The sequence below is a fragment of the Aedes albopictus genome, chromosome 2 (assembly GCF_035046485.1).
Source record: "Aedes albopictus strain Foshan chromosome 2, AalbF5, whole genome shotgun sequence".
NCBI classification, from domain to species: domain Eukaryota; kingdom Metazoa; phylum Arthropoda; class Insecta; order Diptera; family Culicidae; genus Aedes; species Aedes albopictus.
This window is the reverse complement of record NC_085137.1, coordinates 220,989,403-221,015,746: the sequence shown is the minus strand read 5'-3', so window position 1 is coordinate 221,015,746 and position 26,344 is coordinate 220,989,403. Positions and strand designations below refer to the sequence as shown.

Genomic DNA, 26,344 nt, shown 5'->3' with positions numbered 1-26,344 from the left:
CACGATATACACATGCAAAATGGTCATTGGCAGAGGAAGCTCTCAGTTAATAACTGTGGAAGTGCTCATTGAACACTAAGCTGAGAAGCAGGCTTTGTCCCAGTGAGGACGTTACGCCAAGAAGAGAGAGAGGGACATTCACAGTCGTCCAAACTGTTCTATAATGAAGCCCTTCAAATCTACAAGAAAAACTTTGTGTTTTCACCATAAATAATAGCATAGGATCTGCTGAAATCCGTGAAGCTCTTGAAATCTCAAATGTCATTTAGAGACACTATGGGAATGTTCCAGGTTAGCCAAACTATCCATGAGATCAGAACTTCAGATCTACACGCATAACATCAGCTATATCTGACATACTGAATAACGTTTCATAATCAATAGCGGTGACTGGACCAACCTATAGTCTACTATATATTTTTATGAACCTTTGGGACATTGAGGGTCGTCCAAACTATCCTGAAGTTTAGCTCTTGATAGTAACAGTAATTGGTTTACAATGAAATTTAGACTGCAATCTGTAATGATAGTTTTGAGATTATCAAGATCAACATCACTACTCCGGAGACCATAGCTTCAGGTCTACACTTGTGATAATAGCTTTTGCCACTACGTTAAGGTGTTACATAATCCATTTCACTTACGAAAGCAGTTAGAGGAAAAATACGCGTTGTTATATATTTTTGGGTATGTGCTCCTTACTGTTATGAAGCTTAGTTGATAAAAACAACCACTGTAACTTTCAGCAGACTTGTTGGACATGATAGATTACAAATCATAGCTTTTAATGAAAGAAGTTACCGTTACACTTGTAAACTTTGAGATGTAAACTGAAGAATAGTTTGGATGACCTAGGATATCCCGACTGATCTGATATTGTCTATTTACCTTTCAGAAGAGTTACTGGACATGATAGATAACAAATCGCAGCTTGGTATAATGAAAGCAGTTATTGTTACCCCCGTAGACTTGAGGATCTAAACTCAAGAACAGTTTGGATGACCTATGATATCCCGACTGATCTGATACTGTCTGTTAAATTTTCAGAAGACGTACTGGACATGATAGATTACAAATCGCAGCTTTGTATAATGAAATCAGTTACCGTTACACCCATAGATTTATGGATCTAAACTCAAGAACAGTTTGGATGACCTAGGATATCCTGACTGATCTGATGCTGTCTATTCACCTTCCAGAAGACATACTGGACATGATAGATTTGAAATCGCAGCTTTGTATAATGAAATCAGTTACCGATACACCCACAGACTTTAGGATCTAAATTCAAGAACAGTTTGGATAACCTAGGATATCCCGACTGATCTGATATTGTCTATTTACCTTTCAGAAGACTTGCTGGACATAATAGATTACAAATCGCAGCTTTGTATAATGAAATCAGTTACCGTTACACCCATAGACTTCAGGATCTAAACTCAAGAACAGTTTGGATAATCTAGAATATCCCGAATGATATAATACTGTCTATTGAATTTTCAGAAGACTTACTGGACATGATAGATTACAAATCGCAGCTTTGTACAATGAAAGAACTTACCGTTACAGCCATAGATTTAAGGATCTAAACTCAAGAATAGTTTGGATGACCTAGAATGTCCAGAAAAAAATATTCCGCATAATATTCTACCGTTTTTATACTATTGAATACCAAAACTACAGAAAAACGTAGAAAAAACTCCAGAAGAACGTTTGGAAAAAATCCGGCTTCAAAGGGTTAAACCACGGAAATATTTCCAATTTGTGTAATAAATTAATCCCGATTACAATAATAGGGGGATTCACTTAACGGCGTAAACTGATTAAACTGATTAAACGTCGCGATCACCAAGGCAATCTTTGATTATTTCATTTGCAATTTCATGAAACATTTCAAATGAGCAGAAAATCATGGCCTACGCAGCAAGTTAACCCTTTGAAGCCGGATTTTTTTCAATCGTTATTATGGAGCTTTTTCTACATTTTTCTGTAATTTTGGTGGTCAATAGCATAAAAAACGGAGAATATTATACAGAATATTTTTTTTTCTTGATATCCTAGGTCATCCAAACTATTCTTGAGTTTAGATCCTTAAGTCTGTGGGTGTAACGGTAACTTCTTGTATTATACAAAGCAACGATTTGTAATCTATCATGTTCAGTAAGGCTTCTGAAAGTTCAATAGAAATTATCAGATCAGTCGGGATATCCTAGCTCATCCAAACTGTTCTTGAGTATAGATTCAAAAGTCTACGGGTGTAATCAAAGACAAAACTAAGACCTCTAACTCCCATACATTACTTGAAAATTTCATGGCTCACGAAGTACTAGCGAGAAAATATATAATACCTTCAACCAATATAACCTTGTCACAATAGATCTAAAAACTGGTCGCAGTGACTTATATACCCAACAAGGAATTAAAAAAAAAAATATAACCTTGCGTCTCGCTGCAAATTGAATTTCTAATACTCCGTTTTGTTGCTAAGAGTAACAAACATAGGGTTCCGAACTACTTGGGCACACGCGTCAATTTCCGGCACCTCACAGCAAAACAAATCAAAATATCACTTGCCGCATATTTTCCAAACGCCCTTCAGTAGGAAATCGTCTCCCGCAACCTTTTCGAAACGCAATGCACAGTCAATGAGCTACACATTTCACTCTGAAGCCGCACAAGTGCTCAAAACAAATATTGCGACATTTGTACCCATTTAGACTCGGCCGAAATTCATTATCATCACAGTCGAATTTCGCACACTACTTCGCAGCGGCTGGCATACACAAGTTCGGTTTAGTTCATGACAGGGGCGTCGGATGCACGACAGGTAAACAAAATAAGTTTGATTAGTGTGAAATTTCGCTTGGAAATGATGATTGAGTGGATTTTCAAATTATCACAGTAGTCTAAACATTAATAAGAAACCCAATATTACTCGCAGACGGGCGCACTTTGGCAGGACTGGCAGGACAAAGTTGGGTGCCGAAGTGATTTCCCATTTGATTTTGCTGGAAGTTCGGCACTGGTGCCGAGAATTGGTGCTGGACTAGGTGCAGTAAACTCGTTCAAAATCAACTTTCCGGCAAAAAATCTTCACAACAATCACTGTTAACAACAAGTTCAATCAATAAGGTGCCGTCTACCCCCGTTGGTTTGACCTCATCTAATCTGAACACTTTTTAATTTGATCCCCTCTAATTTGCACATCGTTCAAACCTGAAACGAGACCGGTCAATACCGTAGCTCGATATGGGGCCAAAACGGGCCAGCTGCTGATTGGTTGATTTTATGCCATTAAAAAAAGCACAGAATTGAAACCACCACCCGATCGCACCCGAGCGCGTGTGGGCAGTGTTGTCAAAATCAATTGAAAATACTGATCTGCCGCAGCTGATCAGACGCCGTGCGTTTCGTTCGCGTTTGTTTGTTTTTTTTTTTTTTTTATTTGTATCAATCGAGTCGGTTTGCGTTGAACGCAAACTATCATGAATATCATGAAGTGCAAGGCGTTTGGCTGTTTCCACAGAAGTACAAAGCATCAAGATCTTAAGTTTTACAGATTTCCGAAAGATCCTCTCGTCCGTTCTCAGTGGGCGCGTTTTTGTGTGAGTCACGACCCAAGTAACACAACTTGTTATATAATAGTCAAAAATTCACTTTTAATACTTATTCAGAAGTATTATTCTTGTTATATTGACTTAAATCCGAACACTTATATCATCAAAACAGCGCAAAAAATGGCGGCTTATAAAACATCTCACAAGTTGTATAATATGTATCCGAATACACTTATAGTATTAAAAATGACGTTCGCAGTACGTTCAAATAAACGCTTGAGTAATTATTAGTTGTAATTTAGTTATCTGTCTACAACACAAACCTGTAAAATACGATCATAATACAATCATATTTAGTAGTAGAAAATAAGCAGTATTCAAGTGATATAACTTAGACCAGGGGTTCCCAACCTTTTTGAGGTGGCGACCCCCTTCAAGAATTCTCAAAACATCTGGGGCCCAATGAAAGTTTTTAGAAAAAAATATGAAAAAAATGAACGAATCCGAGTTTTTTGGGTACAGTGGCGTAGCCAAAAATTTACTGTGGGAGGGATTTTCGACGATCACTGATACGTTGTTTTTTAATTCGACACTCACAATTCGTAAATAATGATGTTATGTACATTCAATTTTAGTCGTAGCTGAAAAATAGCGGCGCAGCCGAAATTTTTCTTCTTCTGAAGGTGTTTGATACTGAAAATTTGTGCCTCAAATTGTGGCTTTTGAGGGTAGCGGTAATTAAAATTTATAATTTGTATATTTAATTTGCACAGAATAGAATAAAAGTTTAACATTTTTTTGGTAACATCGCGGCCCCCCTGGACTGGCTTCACTGCCCCCCAGGGGGCCGCGGACCACCGGTTGGGAACCCGTGACTTAGACAATACACTTATATTGCATACCATATGCAGATGTTGAGACTAAGCTATTTCGAAGTTATATTACTTACAATCATAACTAATCAAAAAGAAAACCAATGTTAAATGTACATGTCAGAAAAATAAACATTTACGAATACAATTGATTTCTTCAACCTCAAACCTCAAATTCTGAGTGGAGGATTCATTGCCTTTTCATAATTATTCAGATAACAAATTCTGAAATTTGCATTACTCAATGGTAGTACAGATGTTTTTTCGTGCGGTTCAAGATTTATCGTGAATTCAATGATTATAGTCGCCCATGAATTATGCGCCACTGAATTGAACAGAAAACGTAACACGTCCTAACATAATAATACTGATTTTTCGCGATAAATTGTGAATGCACACGCAGAAGCAATATGGCAGATTTTCGAAAGACTTACAGTGCCGTTCAAAATACTATAAACTATCACAATCACAATTTTGATTAAACCTACAATCTAAGTCACAATGATTATCATAGAGAATAATTCAAACGAAATTCCATTATTAAAATTTTACATTAGAACTGATAATAATAGTTTTATTCGCAAACAAGGGAGATAATAAGGCTAAATTTGTTTCATATTTTTATTTAAAATAAGAACATGTAAACTTGTTTTTGACCGATAGTGTAGTTGAAAAATTTATTCATTTCTGCAAGTTATCATTATCATTGTTATGTTGAAACAACGTTGAAATTGCATCATGATAGCAATTCAATAACGGATTTTGGAGGTAAGTGTCATCAACTTTTATAATACGTTTTGATAACGTTAATTCAACACGCGCATATCAAAATATTAGATTTGTTTTGGGGCTGTCATTACAACAGTAGAATAACCAAATTACAACTTATTCTTTAGTGAGGCTAGAGTTCGGTCAAATGTCAAAATATTATTGTCAAGCATCGTGATGTTTGATTTGTGGTGAACACCCTAGTCAATTTTTAATTTCCGCGAGATTTCTTATGCATATAGCATAATCGTCGACGATTAAGCTGGTCAGCGCAGAATAATTCGCGAGTGAGGAAATTAATTTCTAATTGGCTAGCAGCAATAGGATACTAAGATGACAATTGAGTACGTTGGTTCTCTGTGACAGAACCCAAGTGCGCTGCGCACCCGCTGATGGATCTATTTATATATAACAATCGGCAACCAGGAGATATTACCGGTGCCGATGAAGTGCGGAGGGGAGAAAATGAGCATTACCGACAAAGAATCACAGCCAAACAGTTTATTGTAGTGCGAAAAACTCTAGTTGACGCGGGTGGATCGGCGACTAGGTTGTACTGCCGTTCTAGCCTTGCAGTTGGAGCAGAGTGCAGAGCATACCAGAAGTTGTTCAAGTAAAATGTTGGAAGAATATTTTTTTCTCCTATCACAATTTGTTTGTGTTCTATTAATGTTATTTCCAAGTAAAATCGCTTTATTTTATACATAATGAAGTCGATAAGCAAAACAAATTGTACTTGTTTGTAATTGAAAAACATAATTAGAGCCTAATATTAACACAAGAAGTTTTCTATACAGATATACAACATTTATAATACATCTTTTAAAACGTTGATTTTAAAAGATGTTTTCTGTGTTACTTGGGGAGGATGAGCATCCGCCGTTGGTAATATAGCGGAATGATCGACTATGCAGCGTAAGATAAATTTTACTGAATGAAAAGCCGTATGATATTGTGAGCCGTAGTAAATTTGCATTACATAATATTAAAGGAAGTGAATAATTTCTTTGAATATGCCGTATAATTTCAGATTTTCAATTTAAGCTATTTTTACAAAAAAAAATGATGATTGAGTTTGAAGCACAATCAAACCCGCATCTTGTCACTTCAATTTGAAGAGGAGAGAAACGATCATATTACTTTCGCCCTTAAAAAAAAAACTAAAACGACAATTTTTGACCCACCTTCCCCTAGAGCGTTACGTAATTTGTGGATTTATCTAGAAATCTTGCTAGAAATCTTTATTAAAAAACACAAATGGTGTACGTTCATAGCGAGGTCGTACATTGAATTGAAACATAGCTCTATATTTCAGTTTACGGAATCTGTTTTCAATCGCATCCAAAGCACCTCTGTCACCCCAAAAACGTGACGACATTCATGGGATCTCCGTATTTATGTACTATCTGTCCTATCTCTCACTTTGCCTAAAAATTATAAAATGATTTTTAACGTAAAAAATGTGAAACCAAAAGCGAAACATAATTTTTGACAACACTGACCCGAGCAACGAACGAAGCGAAATAAAAATAAACAGCAAACATATCGGAAGAGAAGAAGAATAATAAGAAGCCAGTTGTCCGGTCTCGTCTCAGGTTCAAACTAAAAATGGTTCAAACGTCATTCTGCTCATGGAACGTTCCGTTTCGCAGAATCAAAACAAAACAGCGAAAAAGGATACCATCAGTGTGTTTTTCGATGCCCACAGGGTTACTAGAAGTTCAAATTAAAAAATGAATGAGGTGTCGTTCAAATCAACGGGGGTAGACGGTATCTGATTCAGACGGAAGAAGCGGTTGAAGACAGTCGTTTCATTGTGAATTTAGGATATAAATAATTTTGTTTACATGTTGTGCAATAATAGGGCAAAAAACCCTATTATTTACTCAAGTATAAACAAGAAAAAATATGGCGTTGGGCGGTTGAGCAATAAAACATCGTATGATACGTTTTATTGGTTTTATCATTAATATCTCCTTTTTTAGGGTATCATACAATTTCACGAGTGCTGTTCAAAATATGAAAATGTATTATGCAGAAATGTCCACGATAATCTTCACAGCTACTAATGATGCTTCAAGTTCAGACTCGGGCCAGTTTCAACATTTCGGTCTCGCCTTTGCTGTCAGCAGAACTCAAAGGCATGCAAAATTTCACAGACAATCCCCAATCGGAACTAGTTTTGCGCAGTTGCTGACCTGGTGCAGTTAGAATTAAGAGATATCCCCATTTTAACGGACTGGAACCGGGAAGAGCAGCCATTGCGATCTTTCCAATGATATTTAGATGTACTTTTCACTAGCCAAACTGGAGCCTGCCCGGGCCCAAGGTAAAACATGATGAGCAGCACCTAATAACTCCGTTGTTAAAAAAATGTCCGGAGCTCTGGCCTCTATCTTCTATTGTGTTGAACGTTGCATTGAGCAATACGGAATTCCGGACGATACATAATCGAACATGACAAATGGGCATTATCAGTATTAACAATCCAGTTGAAACCCGGAATTTGGTGCCAGCGAACTTCGACTTATCTCCCAATCTATGTGTCGAACATAACTTCGGAAGTTGTGCGCTGATCATCAGGTACGCTAAACAGCGCATCACTTCCGAAGTTAGGTCGAACGCATGGATTGTGAGAAAAATCGACACCAAATTCCGGGTTTCGACCGGATTGATAATATATGTAGTTGAAATCATAGTTGGGGTTGTAATGTGGAGCGCGGGAAATATAAAATATTTATCACTCATTACCATATCCTAAGCTTTCCCTGTTATTATATCCTTTACGATAAACAGGCGATGATCTTGGTGATGATTGCTTTAACAAATTATTTGAGAGTTAATAAAAAAGTCGGATAAAAGTTGAATCTGCATTTTAATCTATTTTTTCCCAAATTTGGTAAGGGATCTGAATCGAATCTTAAATTTGACGGGTTGTATAAGCATAGCTTTAGGCGGTTGCATCGGGTTCACGTTCAGGTTCAGTGGGCTACTGTAAGTAGAAAATAGTCTACGGTAGAATATATGAGTTGGCAGATAATGTGCGGATGAAAGAAAAGTTACCTTAAAAGTTCACTGATTTTGCAAACTAATGCTAGCTCGACCAGTATGACCAGTTTTCTGTAACATGATCCATTTTCTTCCATTTTCCATTTTCATCCACATTTTTTGTTGTCATGAGCTACTACTTCATTGTGGCTACCGCGTCACAAAGTTAGTAAAAAGCAGGTATCCAACCAAATGCAGTACTAGAGGTGGTACCCGGTCTGAGCCCGAGTGCTACGACTTAATTTGGACTTTGGTGTAATGGTATTTTCTTTCATTATACAAAGCTTAGATTTGTAATCTATCATGTCCAGTAAGTCTTCTGAAAGATCAATAGACAATATCCGATCAGTCAGGATATCCTAGCTCATCCAAACTGTTCTTGAGTTTAGATCCTTAAGTCTGTGGGTGTAACGGTATTTTTTTCATTATACAAAGCTACGATTTGTAATCTATTATGTTCAGTAAGTCTTCTGAATATTCAATAGACAATATCAGAACAGTCGGGTTATCCTAGGTCATCCAAACTGTTGTTGAGTATAAATCCTGAAGTCTGTGAGTGTAACGATTACTTATTTTATTAAACAAAGCTACGATTTGTAATCTATCATGTCCAGTATGTTTTTTTTATCTGTATTAACGAGATTTTTAGCCCTAGGCTAGTTCATCTCGGGACCCACCCTTTACTTCCCTTCCGAAGGAAGAACCCACATTTTGTGAGTTTATCGGGAGTGGGATTCGATCTGAGGTCCTCGGCGTGATAGTCAAGTGTTCTAACCATCACACCAGGTCCGCTCCACACATGTCCAGTATGTGTTGTAGAAGTTACAGTGGTTGTTTTTATCAACTAAGCTTCATAACAATAAGGAAGCCCATAATATCCAAAAAAATATATAACAACGCTTATTGTTCCGGTAACTGCTTTAGTAAGTACAGTGGAATATGTAACACTACTTAACGTAGTGGCAAAACCTGTTATCACAAGAGTGGGCCTGAATGTATGGTCTCAGGAGTAGTGTTGTTGATCTGGAATATCTCAAAACTATCTTGAAATGACTCATGATATGCCAGGGGAATTGCAGATTACAGTCTATAGTTCATTGTGAAAATAACTACTGTTACTATCAAGAGCTAAACTTCAGGATAGTTTGGATGACCTTCAATGTCCCAAAGGTTCATAATAATATATAGTAGACTTCAGGTTGATCCAGTCACCGCGATTTATTATACAACGTAACTCAATTTGTCAGATATAGCTGATGTTACGAGTGTAGACCAGAAGTTCTGAACTCAAACATAATTTGGCTGACCTAATAGTTTGTAACATTCCCATAGTGTCTCTAAATAACATTTGAGATTCCAAGAGCTTTACGGATCTTAGCAGATTATGCCGTGCTATTATTTATGGTGAAAACACATAAAGTTTATCTTGTAGATTTGAAGGACTTCATTAAACAGTTTGTACGAACCTGAATGTCCCAAAGGTTTATAATAAAAAAAGCAGACTTCAGATTGGTTCAGTAACCACGGATAAATATGCAACGTTACTCAGTGTAGCAGATATGGCTGTTGTTTCGAGTGTAGACCTGAAGTCCTGAAGTCCAAGTTAGTTTGGCTGACCTGGAATATCCTTGTAGTGGCTTTAAATGACATTTGATATATCAAGAGCTTCGCGGATCCCAGCAGATTATGCAATACTATTGTTTATGGCGAAATCTCAAAAAGTTATTCTTCTAGATTTGAAGGATTTCATTATAGAACTGTGGTTGATTATGTAGCGTTACTCAGTATAACAGATATGGATACTGTTACGAGTGTAGACCTGAAGTCCTGTTTGAGTTCAGCTGTAGTTTAGCTGGCCTAGAATACCCCTGCAGTGTCCTGAAATGACATTTGAAATTTTGAGAGCTTTGCGGATCCCAGCAGATTATGCAATACTATTATTTATGGCGAAAACACATAAAATTATTCTTGAAGATTTGAAGTACATAAATTTATTCTTATGGGTTTGAAGGGCTTCATTATAGAACAGTTTGGACGACCCTGAATATCCCAAAAGGTTTATAATAAGCTAGTAGACTTTAGATTGGTCCAGTAATCACGGATAAATATGAAACGTTACTCAGTATAGCAGATATGGCTGTTGTTACGAGTGTAGACCTGAAGTCCTGAACTCCAAGTTAGTTTGGCTGTTCTAGAATATTCCAATAGTGTCTATAAATGTCATTGTAGATGTCAAGAGCTTCACGGACCTTAGTAGGTTATGTGTGTGTATGAATGTATGTGGCTATGTGGCGAAAATACATACAATTATTGTTGCAAATTTGAAGGACTTTACTATAGGACAATTTGGAACACCTAGAACACCTCGGAATATAAAAGAACCTTTTGATATTCTTGATGGAGGCTAAACGAATCCATATAAATGTAACCCACATCCAAGTTCCAGCTTTTATAACAACTGGTATGTCAACTATTTCGTTTTTCCAAATATCATGGTGTACAGGATGTTCTAGGATATCAATCAAGTCCCAAATACAAATATTCCCATTTTTCTCCAATAGAAGACCCTATTTGTAAGAACTTTTCCGAAGACAGTATTCTTTTTTATCGAATGGGTGAATTTATACAGCCGTTTCTATGTTGGGGTCATATATGACCCCTCCGGTTCCAAAGGATTAAGATAAAATTGTCTTATTTGTTGTCCAAAAACTATTGAATGCACAAACCTCAAGCAAATATGGAAAAGCATTCCATACATTATATTTTTATAAGAAGCTTCCTAAGCGAGTTTATAACAAGTGTGTATAACTTATTGTAAATGAATGATCCCAACCCTGTAAGTAACTACTGAGTATAAAATCTGTTAATTTTCAATAAGTCACTGCAACTTGATGATTTCGTGAGAAAAAAAATCCAACCGTTTTGCTACGAACAAAACCAGACTAATTGACACCACCCTCGTCCACGCACTAAATACCTCCAATAACAATGCGGATGATAGAACAACTACCCATAATCCTCCCATCATCATCAGCGTGTCTGCATATCACTTACCGTGTTTGTCCTTTTCGTGCATCTGCTTTCCATCGGCTAAATAAATAATTAGCACCAGTTTGCAGCATAAAACATTCACGAAACCATTAAATTTCATTTTCAGCTTCTCCACAAGTGCTGCCCTGGGTTCGGTGTGCCTTCCTGTTTTAACACCCAGCTGCAGTCCTCGTACCACTCTGGAGTCGTTTGACCAGCTTTATGAAGTCACATCTAGTGTGGTGCTGATGGTGGTGGTGGTCCGGTCGATTGAATGTGATGATGCTTTGCGTGAACCACCTTGGTTGGGCAACTATGTTTCAATTGAATGTTTCTGAAACGAAAAAGCGAAACAGAGCAGGTTGGTCAGAATTCCGTTCTGTGTTCGAAATAGTTTCATATTTCATTGTTGAGGTAGGTATGCGGTTTCGGTAAGCACGGTGAATGCCAATGTGGGACAGGCTAGAATGTTGATCGGTAGTCGAATTTATCCATTTCAGATATCTGCTCTAACAATTTGATTATTATGTATTCGGCTCCAATGCACAAAAATGGAATTTGAAGTCCAGGTACATATTTCAAATCGTGCCCGGCCGAAGGTCCCAAGACAGATTAGGTCGGTCAGATGGTCATCAGTTTTAGCTCAAAGATTGAACTTTCGAGCTACTTATTGCTGCAGAATTGAATGGCGGTTAAACTGCTACACATGAGTTTATGTGCTCCATTTTCAGAATTCTGTTCATTAGTTTTACACCACAACTGTATTGTTCGGCGTCAAACTAACAACTCTTCCACCTAAATTTGTGTTCCTTGTAATTTTGATGAATCTATCTTTCGAGGCCTCTATTATCAAATGTCCATTCGGTCCTGAAACATTCGGTCTAATGACTCAGCATCATTTCATGATTCATCGATGATAAAAAGATGTTATGTAAAAAAAAAAAAAAATGCGGAGTGCTAAGTAGTAGTAGTAGTAGTAGTAAGAGAAGTTGCGTACTTCGAGTTGCTTTCCAACATTTCTCTTGCGGAACCCCAATCGAAGTTTACGGCAGCTACTGGTCATACAAAAAGGGTTTTCTAATCCTATACATTTTTGTTTTAGTTTTGATTCATTCAATAACCAGATCCAACAATAATCTCCAACCTCGTGAACTCATTACAAACAATTTCCTGATAATAATTAATAACTCTCTCTCTCTCGTTTGCCAACATGCATACACAATGCACAAATCGATGGATCTATGGTTCCACATTAGAAGTTGCCACATCGAGTCGCGTTATAGGTTATTCAATGTAGTTTCCCCTATCGGTAAAGGTACATCTGTTTCAATTGCAGTCATTTGGGTCCGTTCCGGTGGTGGGTTATGGTAGTTTTCAAATTAGTTCGCAGGATAGGGTATTTGATTTCATTTCTGTCATATATCAACACTCATATCTTCAGGAAAGTTATTCATCTCGATCATAAAATGCTGAGGTTCCTATTGTCTTTTGTATTTTTATCTACATTACCTTATTTGCAGCTCTTTTATCCACTAGGGCGATTTGGGAGCGATTACAATCGATACCTGCTTTTACCTCCTGGACGCCATGAAGCCCTTTAAATCAAACCCTTCCCCCCCCCCCTGACTTGCCATTGAGACCGCTTAAAACTCACTTCCTGAACTACCCCTGAGATCACATGGTACCTCTGATACCCCCTATTTTTTCTTCTAAACCATGGGAGGATAATCTGCTCAACAAACACCCGGACAGAAGGTCCAGGTAGTGTGGGGTTAAGGCCGTCTTCTAAAAAAAAAGTGAAAACCAGGACTACTCTTTCATCGACCCACTAAACAACATTCCCATGGTCGCCAAACACTTCGTCTCTCCGGAACCACCAAGAAGGTATTGCTTCAGAGAGGGGCTAGTGCACATCGCACCCTCAAGGTTAGCTGCGTAGCCTCGCAGCAACAAACATCGATGACTCGCCCTGGACAGTCCGCCACGGTAACATGCTGGCGCTTAGCCAGTTTCCCGAGTGGTCCTCGCCACTCCCTTTGTCCTCGGAAGGCGGACAGGGTCAACCCCGCCCGCGCCCAACTTCTTTGCAGACATCAAGAACTGATGCCCACGTGCAACCCGATCTGACCTGCTGAAGGCAAGGGTATCACTACCCTTCAGGCCCTATCTGCTGCACCAGAAGGTTGCTGACAGCAGGGTCTCCACCTGCCCCGACCCTTGCTGGGGACCCCTTTCCAACCGCGGGCTCGGATCCAACCCAGTAGACCGACGCCACGACAGCACCGCTACCGGGATTTCCTCTCCGCGGCCACTTAATCGCTTTAAGGGTCGATCTCGACCGCAGTTCACCGGTATGACCTACGAAGCCGACTCCGAACCCCTGGACCACCTCTTGTACTGCATCTGGACTAGTCATTCTCCGAGTCCACGTGCCACCTCCTCTGTAGCTCCCAGACGATATGAGTGACAGCCGTTGAAACGGCGTTCCAGCCAAACTCATCCCTACACATCCTCTGGACCAAATTGTCCGGAGTTGTGTCCTCCCCGCATGTGGCAAGCATGCGGTCACGCATTGTGCGAAAACGCGGGCACACGATCAAAACGTGTTCCGCCGTTTCCTCTAAACCATTGCACACTGGGCATTCGGGAGAATTCGCATGCCCGAAACGGTGTAGATACTGTCGGAAGCAACCATGACCTGTAAGGACCTGTGTCAGGTGGAATGTAACTTCCCCATGGCGCCTATTAATCCAACTATCTACCCTCGGTATCAACCTATGAGTCCACCTTCCTTTGGTAGAACTGTCCCACGCGCGCTGCCATTTGACCATGAAGGCCATCCTGGCAGTCCTGCGTATGCCTCTTGTGCCGCGCATTTCGAAGCACTCCATGTCCTCACTGATACTTCTTCTTCTTCTTCTTGGCGTAACGTCCTCACTGGGACAAAGCCTGCTTCTCAGCTTAGTGTTCAATGAGCACTTCCACAGTTTTTAACTGAGAGCTTCCTCTGCCAATGACCATTTTGCATGTGTATATCGTGTGGCAGGCATGAAGATACTCTATGCCCAAGGAAGTCAAGGAAATTTCCTTTACGAAAAGATCCTGGACCGACCAGGAATCGAACCCGTCACCCTCAGCATGGTCATGCTGAATACCCGTGCGTTTACCGCCTCGGCTATTTGGGTCCTCACTGATAAGAATGCTGATAGGCACCATACCAAATGACGCATAGAGCGTCGTGTGACACGGTACGGTACGCGCTCGCAACCCTCAGGCACATAAGCCTGTAAGTACTTTCCAGATTCCGTCTCTAGCATTCAGTACTTAGCGTGGTGCCCCACGCCGGGCCGCCATATCTAAGTATGGACGTAGCAACACTAGCCAGAAGCTTGCACTTACTGGCGTTCACCACAGAGCTATTGGACATCATCCGGGACAGTGTCGCAATAGCTGTGGAGGCTCAATTTCAGGCGTAATCGACGTGGCTGCCGAAGGGGAGCTTATTGTCGATCATCATCTGGACCTCATCCACTCCTCCACAACCTTGATCGAGAGGTCGGTAGTCAACTTCACCTCTTCGATCGTCTCACCGTAGACTTCGAGACCAGCTGGCGATATTGAACGCATTCCTTACATCCACAGTTACTACCGCACAGAAAGAATCCCTCTTCTCTTAGGCTCGAGTGCTTTTTCGGCGTTTTTTGTAACCGACAAGGTAGTGTTTACGGTGGACCTCCCCTTCCGGAAGCCGTCTTGGTTACTTGACTATTTTCGCCCTCGGTGAACCTCAACATTCTATTGAGGATGATCTTTTCGAGCACCCACCCCGCCGTGTCGATCAAGCATACATACATACATTTATTTGTTCAACATCATTAAGACAAGACATAATCAACAATAGTACGCCACAATACCCGGTTTGTGGCTGCCGCTCTCCATCCTCGGTCGCGCCCAATGCTCGCCAGGTCACGCTCCACCTGGTCCGCCCATCGTGCTCTCTGCGCTCCACGTCTTCTTGTGCCAACCGGATCAGTTGCAAACACCAGCTTTGCAGGGTTGTTGTCCGGCATTTTTGCAACATGCCCTGCCCACCGTATCCTTCCGGCTTTGGCCACCTTCTGGATGCTGGGTTCGCCGTAAAGCGCAGCGAGCTAGTGGTTCATCCTTCTCCGCCACACACCATTCTCCTGCACACCGCCGAAGATCGTCCTTAGCACACGTCGTTCGAAAACTCCGAGTGCTTACAGGTCCTACTAGAGCATGGTCCATGTCTCGTGCCCGTAGAGGACCACCGGTCTTATTAGCGTTTTGTACATGGTACATTTGGTGCGTGGGTGAATCTTTTTCGACCGCAGTTTCATCTGGAGCCCGTAGTAGGCCCGACTTCCGCTGATGTGTAACTCGCTAGCTCGGGGGTGGGATTCTGCAGGGTCGATGAATGACTTTTCTTTCCCATACATCCACTGCCATGAATGAGATCTAAATCGTTGCAGGAACAGTATGCAATGGAACTCTGATTCACATGAGGGGCAAGTGTCGGAGTAAGGGTGTCCAAACTAAACATTTAGGGGACAAACGCTAAGAAATAACCAATCACTCCAAAGGCGAGGCTTGAACGGTTCTCTATCGGAACCCGGAAACAACGAACAAAGAAAAGGGGTGAGAAAGTCTACACTTCAGGGCTGCTCTCTCTAAATAATGGGCTACCACTGAAGCTATCTAATAACATAGGGTTTATTTACAAGGGTGACGTCACTTAAGGGTACTTATCTTTCGCATGCTTGGTACTTGAAGTCTGGATCTGGATCCTGGCGACGGTTGGTAGTGGTGGTAGCGGGTTTGCTTGGTTCTTCCCGACGGTTGTTGGACTAGGGTGGGCCAATTCTTGGTAGTTGGCCAGAAGGCGAGGCATCTCTATTGCCGACGGAGTATCGGGCAATCGGTTCTTGGTAGCGGTTTGGCTGATTTGATGTCGACGGTACCGAACTAGGGTGGGGCAGTTCGTGACACTTGACTTCCCACGTGCCAACGGATCGCCGAACGGTAGTTGGTTGGTGGTTGGGCTACTTCCATAGAAGCTTTGGGAAACAATGGCGATTGGGTGACGGAACATGGAAGATGGCGGGTGGATCACAATGGCGTTCTTCCGACGTGCGCTTCTCACAAGTTGTTCGAACCGGAGACCGTTATAACGGAAAATCCGGAACAGCCACCTTATCCACTACCCAATCTTCGGAAATGTCAACCGTTGTTCATCTGTCACTGTTGGAACAATAATACAAAAGAAAAAGGTCCCTGGTGTGGACCTTATCACCAGAAATTAGCACCCGTGACGCACCATACCTAACCTCAAACACCCTCACTATTTAGCTTTATTATAATTACCTTTTTCTTGATTTTAGCCAGTCATAGTGACTATTTTAACAGTTGTTGTGGATCGTTATTGTTATTTGTTCTATGAATTTTAACACACATTAATTTTTATGTTTGTACTAACACTTATTAACACTACTAACCAATTGTTTGTTTTTGTTTCTGCATGGCAATTACTAACACTTATGCTGACAAACAACTCTGTACTTTGATCCTAAATTTAAAGAAAAGACAACACAAAATTAAAGAAATTTTCACCACTAAGAGGTTTCTTTTTAACAATTATTCTAACCTCGAATTATTACACTATTCGCGCGCGCACTACATTTCCTTTCGAGGATCGGTATTAAAAAGAGAGCGTCTTTTGCCAACAAGGAGGCTTTTATAAAACTTCCCCTTCATAGAAATCAATTCTTACTATTATTATTTTATTTTTATTTTTGACAGCTATGTTAATTTTATGTTCATGTTTCCACACCCTAATGTCCGCTGGTCACTAGCGTCATCTGTCAGTGAGAATACAAAAGTATTAGTGGGTATCTTTTACCCACGCTTAAACTGCACGACTTTTGTCTGGCATCAATGTCAGGAACACGGGAAAGTGAAACAGGCTCACTCACTGACAAATCATTAACCAGTGAGTGCCAACTGCCTCTGCATGTGTATTTTGTTTATTTTCAGGGTTGTAGTCGGGAGGGGAAAGGAAAAAGGACTTGCGGTGGAGCCGGCAAGTGTAAACTGGGAACCGAACGGTTACAGATGATGCGCCTCCGAATTTCACGGCTAACGTTGTTGTCAGCCGTCAGTAAGGATCCGAGGTAGACGAATTACTCCACCTCCTCGAAAGTATCCCCGTCTATCGTAACATTACTACCCAGGCGGATCCGGTCGTGTTCGGTTCCGCCTACCAGCATATACTTTGTTTTTGAGGCATTCACCACCAGTCCGAACTTTGTTGCTTCGCGTTTCAGGCGGGTGTACAGCTCTGCCACCGTTCCAAATGTTCTTGCAATAATGAAAATCGTTCCCCGGATGTTGAGCCCGGCTCGTCGCATCACACATTCCACAGCGATGTTGAAGAGTAGGCATGAGAGTCCGTCACCTTGTCCCCGGCGAGATTCGAATGAACTGGATAGTTCACCCGAAACCTTTACGCAGTTTTGCACACCGTCCATCGTTGCTTTAATCAGTCTAGTCAGCTTCCCAGGAAAGCCGTTTTCGTCCATGATTCTCCATAGCTCTGCGCGGTCGATACTGTCGTATGCCGCTTTGAAGTCGATGAACAGAAATTTCGTTGGGACCTGGTATTCATGGCATTTCTGGAGGATTTGCCGTACGGTAAAGATCTGGTCCAAAGTCGACCGGCCGTCGATGATGCCAGCTTGATAACTTCCCACGACCTCATTCGTTTTAGGTGACAGACGACGGAAGATGATCTGGGATAGGCACTTTGTAGGCAGTATTCAAAATAGTGATCGCCCTGAAGTTCTCACATTCCAAATGGTCGCCTTTCTTGTGAATGGGGCAGATTACCCCTACCTTGTCACCTAGCTTTTTACGTCTTCTTGGTTTGGCGTCTTTAAGCACCTCCTCATCTAGCGGATTTTTCTTCTTCGTCTGCCGCTCTACTGTCGTCCAAGTGGGGTTCGCCCTACTCTGTGGTTGCTGAGGGCCTAACAACGGTCGCAACCCTCTGTTCACTTCCATCCGGGACGGGTCAGCCTTTTAAGGCCCTCCCTTCCGAGCTTTCCGGGACGCCTGGCTGGAGTCCGACTTGCCAGCATTACTGCCTACCTTCGGGATTAGTATCCGCCTAGGCTTGCGGGCACCGCCAGACAGCTCCTCACTTGACGGTTGTCGCACTCGCTTCTGCGAGTGCTTATCACAATCAGTCGCAATCGCCACACCTTTTGGACTACCTGCAAAAGCGAAAGCGTCCGTCGCAACGAAGTCGAAATAGGGTCGTTTAAAGGTCCTTGCTTATGTTGGACTTCGTGGACGCAAACTCGCTGATCTTGGCAAGCTGCTGCTCAGCCACCTGGTGGTACTAAATAGTTCACTGAGTAAATGTTACCGCTTTCGGTAATCGAAACTACATTCGACGGAATAACCCTACCTACCATGCAGAGGTTCACTAATGAATCATTTACCCTTTAATGGGAAACGACTCTTCCGAACCGATCGTTATCGTTCGCAATGTGTTTTGAATAAAGGACTTCCACAATTTGGCCCTTTGTTTATATCACTGCGCTTATTCTGTTATTATGCATACGGTGGTCGGCGGTAGTCGTAAAGCAACTTTCTGTAGTAGGATGTAATGTTGGCTGATGATGGTGTGGTTGCTTGCAACTGCGCGCGCGACCATCCACAAAAACACCCAATTGGCGATTCATGAAGTTACATTGTCCGCAGTATAAAGGCAACCAAACCCAGTGTGACGATAGAGCGATTTCTCTGTGAATATGCCATTAGATGATGTGCATAGCCATCGAATGCTGGACCGCACCGCATTCACTGTTAATGGTGCACGGGTCATTCCAGGGACGGAAGGTTCCTAGTGAACTGCAGGGGGAATCGGGGTGAAATGAGTCGCACAGCTTAAGATAAGTACATGTTATCCATTTGTTAGAAAACTACTTTCTCAGTTTAGTAAGAGTTCAGACTTGTTACTCTCCAAATCGTTCAATTTCTTGAAATACCGACCCCAAGTCTAACTAGTATTTTAGTGTTTCTAAGAAGTCGCATATTACTCCGATTTCCCCATGTACAAACCGTGCGCCGTCCACCCGTCGTCGATGATGACGGTAACGATGATGAGCATGATGGCGGCGGCGGTGGTGCTTCAATTTGTTTTCACAGCATAAAAGGACCGGGACGCAACTTTTGCGGTGTCGTGAATAATTGATGTAAGCGTCAGGCAACATTAACCTGACGGACGGCTCTGTGACTGTGAGCCGAGCGCTGCTGCTTGCTTAGCTGCAACTTTGTTCTGCGAATTCATTCGGGCGCATTGCATGTGCGCGCGGTGACGCAACAAGAAATTAGGGTGCGAAATCAGAGATAGTTTTCGGTTCTGAGCTTTGGCCGTGGTGACTGGTGAGTTACATGAATGAGATTGAATTATGAATCATGACTTTGATGGAACATTGTGTTTAGTCTATATCTATATTAGTGTGGTTCATTGAGGTCGGAAGCTGTACGTAAGGTGGCAACCCCACTACGGTGGATTGAGGTCCTTAGGTATACGACCTACTTTCTCGAAACCCAAAAACCGTTACAAAAACCAAAAATGAAAGATTACGAACTGATTCAACGGCAACTGCTTTAAGCGCGATACAACAGACAAGAATTGGAACTTGGAATATATTAACCATAGCCCAGCAGGATAAACTGGCACATCTAACCAATGAAGCATGTCATATGAAGCTTGAGATCCGAGGACAGAGCGAAGTCCGTAGGCCGAACTTTGGAGAACACAGATTGGTGTCGGGTTAAATTCTGCTATACTCTGACCTACGAGGTGAACACGCTCCTCGCCACCGTGGAGTTGGTTTCCTGCTCAGCACTCACGCCCACGCTGCGCTCATGAAGTGGGAACCTATTAATGAGAGGATACCTGTAGCCAAATTCAGAATACGGGTAGAAACTTCACCATGGTCCAATGTTACGTGCTTACCGATGCTGCCGAAATGCAAGATAAATAGAACTTTACAGCCACCTGAATGCACTGCAGTCGTTAATCAAGATCCTCATGGGCGACTTCAACGCGAAGGTTGGTTCCCCGACAACTCAGACTATGAGCACGTCATGGAACGCCATGGTCTCGGAGAAATATACGAGAACGGTGAGCTGTTTGCAGAGTATTGTGGCAGCAATGACATGGTGATTAGGGGATCGCTCTTTCCTCATCGACAAGTGCACAAAGTGACATGGGTTTCCCGTGATGGCGCCACGGAAAATCAAATCGATTACATCTGCATCAGCCGGAAATGGAGACGCGGAGATCCGACTGCACATTGCCAGGATTCAGCGACAGGAGGAGAAAATCAGGCGCCGGTTCAACACACGCCGACTGAAAGACGCTGCGGTGAAAAGGTCCTTCGTCGAGGAGCTAGAAAACTGTGCTGCGAATATTCCAGCAGGTGGAAGCGTAAAATACCAATGGAGCGCCATCGAGAATAATTTGGGTGAGCTACGCATCCGAAGAAAGCAGTGAATCACAGATGATACCTGGAGGAAGACAGAGCAGCGAAGGAACGCCAAAGCCGCGATAGAGCGAGCGAAAACACGAGAAGCCAAAGCCGTAGCCCGTCTGCGCTATTCGGCTCTCGAGAAGGAAGTGAAACGCTCATGTAGACGGGACAAAAGAGCGTGGGCGGACTCCCTAGCCGACGAAGACGAGAAAGTCGCAAACACTGGCGACATCCGTCTCCTCTAGGATGTCTCACGTCGCCTTAGTGGGACCAAGATGAATGCTACGATGCCCGTGAAAGACACGTCTGGTTCGAGCACTTTGGAAATCTTTTTCGAGTGTCGGCCATGCTAAGAACACCTCAGCATGATCCGCTAAGGGTTTGACGCATTACCCGTGTCAACACCGAAGCTCCATCAGTGCAGGAGATACAAATAGCTATAAAAAAATACTCCAGGGATTACTCAAAGAATTTTACCAGGGAATCCTCCAGGTATAACTCAGTTATTCCTTCAAAAAATCGTCCAGGAATTCCTCCAAGAAATCTTTCGAAAATTATTCCATTGATTCCTTCAGAGGTTTTTATAAAAATTTCTCCAGGAGTCCCTGTACGGATTCAGGGACTCCTCCAGGACTTTGTCCAAGAATTTTTCCAATAATTCCTCCAAAAATTTCTCCAGAAATTACATCAGGAATTCCCCCTCTAGAATCCTCTCCCGGAATATCTGTAGAAGTACCGTGATTTGGGGTGAAATTTATCACTTTACATAGTTTTGGCGTCTTATTTTTGAATCGTTATCGATACGATCAAACTCAATGCTTTAAAACAAGTACGACTACGGTTTTCATCAGTCAAATAGGTTTAAACTTTTACTGCAATATATGTATATCATTTGAAATAAAAATCTATAATTTTGCGAATGCCTTTGTAAGTGTTGGACATATGTTTTCCACGAAAAACTATTTAAAACTTTCGCAAGTTTTCTAAATGTTTTACGTTAAACCTTAAAGCTATACAAATCTAAGGAAACCGCCTGAAACTATGCAATTTCCATACTGAACATGTGGTTACTTCCGAAAAGTAGAAATTTATGCATAAATTTCAATATTCATAGAACTTCTGGAGACGAAATCGGATTAAGCGAATACTTGGCAACTATAAACAATTATTTGATTTATTACATTTGCGATACAGCTCCGGTAACAAAAGTTTGTGAGTGTCTTTAAAGTTCGCCTAACAGGCAGTTTCAGAAAATATTGAATTTTATACAAAAGTATGTTACTAATTGGCTATTAAACATGTAAACTTTTCGTTCACTAACCCTTGAGCCAGATGATCATCGTTTTCCACAAATTGTTTTTAATTTACAGCGTTATCTTTTACAAATAAAAATGACCTTTACGGCGATCAATTTCACCCCACTCGTCAATGTAACCCGAAATCAATGAATTCATCTAGAAATTTCTTCAAGATAGATATTGTCCCAGAATTTCTCCAGAAATTTACCAAGAGTTCTTCAAGGGATATCTCAAAAATAACTCCAAAATTCCTACAGAAATCCCTCCAGAACATCCTCCAGAAATTATTCCACCAGTTCTTCCAGCAAATCCCGTGAGAATTCCTCAAAGGATTCTTTGAAGAATTCTTCCAAAAATTCCTGCAAAATTAGCTTCGAATCTCCCCAGGAATTACACTAAAGGTCGAATTAGACGGTACAAATATTTATACAAACAAGTCTAACAAATGATCAACACAACTTAAATCGAAACAACCTTGGATAAATCTCGGACTTCAATGGCAAATGCTTGGCATAATGACAACCAGTCTAATCGCACCTTAAGAATTTCTCCAGGAGTTTCTCCAAGAATTTTGTAAGGAGTTCCTACAATTATTACTAATTACTAATTTCTTCAAGAACTCCTTAAACATTTATTTAAAGATTACTCCAGGATTTTTTCTAATAATTTTCCCAGAAATTTGTGAAAGATTTTTTCCAGGAATTTCTACAAGACGTCCTTAAGGTATTTTCCAATGATTTCTCCAGAAATTTCTCCATACATTTCTCCAAGAGTTTTTCCAAAAAAAAAATCCAGTGTTGTATCCCAGAATTTCTCCAGAAATTTCTCCAAGAATTCCTCAAAAAACTCTTCCAGGAGTTATCCTCCAAGAATTTCTCTAGAAATTACTTCAACAATTTCTAACAGAATTTTCTGCAAAAAATATTCCAGAAATTCATCCAGGAACCCCACCAAGAATTTCTCCAGGGATTCTTTCAAATAAAATCCCAGGAGTTTTACCAAGTATTCCTTAAGGAATATTTCCAGATTTTTTTCCAATAGATTCCTCATGAATTTCTTATACAATTCCTTTAATAATTTCTCGAAGATTTTTTTCAGGAACTTCTCCAGAACATCCAAAAGATCAACTAGGAATTACTCCACAATTTCTTCGAGAATTCATCCAAGAAACCCTTCAGAAATTCCTGCAGAAATTCTTCCATCACTTTCTGCGAGAATTCCTCTGGAATTTATAAAATAGCTTTTCCAGGATATAATCTAAAAATTTATCCAGTAATTTGTTGAGAAACTATTGAAGGCATATCTGGAGCAGTTTCTGAAAAAATCTTAAGGAATTCCTGAAAAATAATATATTTAATAATATAATAAGATATTCCTGAAGGTTTTCGTGGAGAAATTCCTAGAGGAGCTTTTGGATGTACTTCTAGAAATTTTGAGAGGAATTCCTGGACTTGGAGGAAGTCTCGCAGGAAGTTTTGGGAGGAATTTCTGCAGACATTTCGAAAGGCTTTTTTGAAGGAATTCCTGGAGAAATTCTTGGAGAACATCTCGAAAAAAGAAATTCCAAGATAAATTCCTGGAGAAAATACTAGGGACAATGCTGGAATCCTTGAAAGAATTCCTGAAGGAATCCCTGGTGGAATTTCTAAATAAAAAATATAAGGAATTTCTGGAGAAACTTTTGGAGGAATTTCTGCAAAAAAAAAAACACCTAGAGGAATTCTTGGAGGAATTCCTAAAGAAAAACTTAGAAGAATTTCTGGAGGAATTTCTGGATTAATTTCTGCAAAAACAACTAGTGGAATTCTTGGAGGTGTTCTTGAGGAATTCCCTGCGAAATTCTTGGAGGAATTTGTAAAGAAAAACTTGGCAGAATTCCTGGAGGAATTCTTAGAGAAATTCCTGGATCAATTTCCGGACGAATTTCTGAAGGATTTTCCTGTTGGAATTTATGGAAAATACCTGTAGAAATTCTCTGAGAAATGTTTGGAGAAATTCTTGAAATGCTTGAAGGAGTTTATGAAGGAATGTCTAGAGTAATTTCGACATTTTTCGGAGAAATTCATGGAGAAATGTCTGAATAAATTCTTGGAAGTACTCCTAGTGAATTTATGGGAGGAATTCAATGAGATTTCTTTGGAGAAATTCCTAGATGAATGCCCTAAGGATTTTTTGGTTGAATTCTTGAAAAAAAATTCTGGAAGATTTGTAAATTGGGAAAATTCTTGCCTGAATATCTTAAGTTATTTCTGGAGAAATATCTAAAGGATTTCTTGCAAAAATTCCTGGAGGAATACCTGAAGTAATTATTGAAGAAATTACTAAAACGAATCTTGGAGAAAATCTACAAGGAATTCTTAGAGAAATTTCCCAATGATATTTTGAGAAACTCCTGGATTAACTTTTGGAGTATTTCCTGGAAGAATTTATTCCTGAAAAATCTCTGGATGGATAACTGGAGGAATTCCTAGAAAAATCTTTGGAGGAATCTCGGAAGGAATTCTTGGCGGAAACCCTGGAGGAATTATACGAAGAATCTATGAAAGAAATTCCTGGAGGAATCCATGTATAAATTTTTAGAGCAAGTTCTGGTGAAATTCTTAAAGGAATCCCTGGAGGATCGTTGGATATATTCTTGGAGAAATTTCTCGAGGAATTCTTGGCGAAACTCCTGGTAGAATTCGTGAAGATATTGTAAAAGGATTTTTTCAGGAATTTCTGGGGTAATTTCTAAAGGATTTCTTGGAAGGTTTCCCAGAGAAATTCTAGGAGAAATTTCTTAAGTAGTTTTAAGGACAGACTTGTTAGAATCCCAAAATGGCCGGTTCTGACTTTGGCCACTATTTACGATTTCGTGCGCACAAATTTTTTCGTAAACAAAACCAGCGCACCTGAATTTCTTATTTTAAGCTTATTACAAGTGAGCAAGAACAGAATAATGAAACGCACTATTGTTTGAAGCTTGCTTCTTGAGATTTGTGCGTCTGAAGTTTTGATGCATCGTTGAAGCGGGATTTGAAGACGTTTGTCCTTAAGATAAATTCATGGAGAACTTCTTGCAAAAAATCTTAATAAATTCTTGGAGGAAGAAAAACTTTGAAGAATTTCTGGAGGAATACTTAGAGAAGTTCCTGGAACAATTTCAAGATTACTTTTTCTGATATTCAGGGGGCGCAAGAAAAAAATGGTGATTTCAGAGCGGAAAAAAAAAAAGAAATCACAAAGATATTTTTATGGGCGAACCACAAGATAACTTTTCTGATATTCATGAGGGCGCAAGAAAAATAAATAAAATTGGATAGGTGATTTCGAGAGGGAAGAAAAATTGTAAATGGGCGAATAACAAGTTAACACTTTTCTCATATTCATGGGGTGAAAAAATATATAGAAATTAGATTGGTGACTTTGGAACGAACGAAAAAATGAAAAAAAAAAACACAAAAGTATATTAGTTACAAAATTGTAAAATTCATTTCATTCATTTATTTAGTGTTACATCAAATTCAAGATAAAACTGAATCAACAATATTTCTCCATAATACACGGTTCGTGGCTGCCGCTCTCCATCCTCGGTCGCGCCCAATGCTCGCCAAGTCACGCTCCACCTGATCCGCCCATCGTGCTCTCTGCGCTCCACGCCTTCTTGTGCCAACCGGATCCGTTGCAAACACCAGCTTTGCAGGGTTGTTGTCCGGCATTCTTGCAACATGCCCTGCCCACCGTATCCTTCCGGCTTTGGCCACCTTCTGGATGCTGGGTTCGCCGTAAAGTGCAGCGAGCTCGTGGTTCATCCTTCTCCGCCACACACCGTTATCCTGCACACCGCCGAAGATCGTTCTTAGCACGCGTCGCTCGAAAACTCCGAGTGCTTGTAGGTCCTCCTCGAGCATGGTCCATGTCTCGTGCCCGTAGAGGATCACCGGTCTTATTAGCGTTTTGTACATGGTGCATTTGGTGCGTGGGTGAATCTTTTTCGACCGCAGTTTCTTCTGGAGCCCGTAGTAGGCCCGACTTCCGCTGATGATGCGCCTCCGAATTTCTCGGCTCACGTTGTTGTCAGCCGTCAGTAAGGATCCGAGGTAGACGAATTCCTCCACCACCTCGAAAGTATCCCCGTCTATCGTAACATTACTACCCAGACGGATCCGGTCGTTTTCGGTTCCGCCTACCAGCATGTACTTTGTTTTTGAGGCATTCACCACCAG

At 40.9% G+C, this 26,344-nt stretch overlaps 1 protein-coding gene across 1 annotated transcript in view; it reads right to left on the bottom strand.

Annotated features, from left to right (window-relative positions):
• LOC134287929 (titin) overlaps positions 1-26,344 on the bottom strand; it is a 413,960-nt gene that overhangs the window by 222,696 nt on the left and 164,920 nt on the right. The window contains exon 2 of the mRNA XM_062851184.1: positions 11,300-11,609. Coding sequence (XP_062707168.1) covers positions 11,300-11,396 — 97 coding nt within the window. The 5' untranslated portion in view covers positions 11,397-11,609. The remainder of the gene's footprint in view (positions 1-11,299; positions 11,610-26,344) is intronic.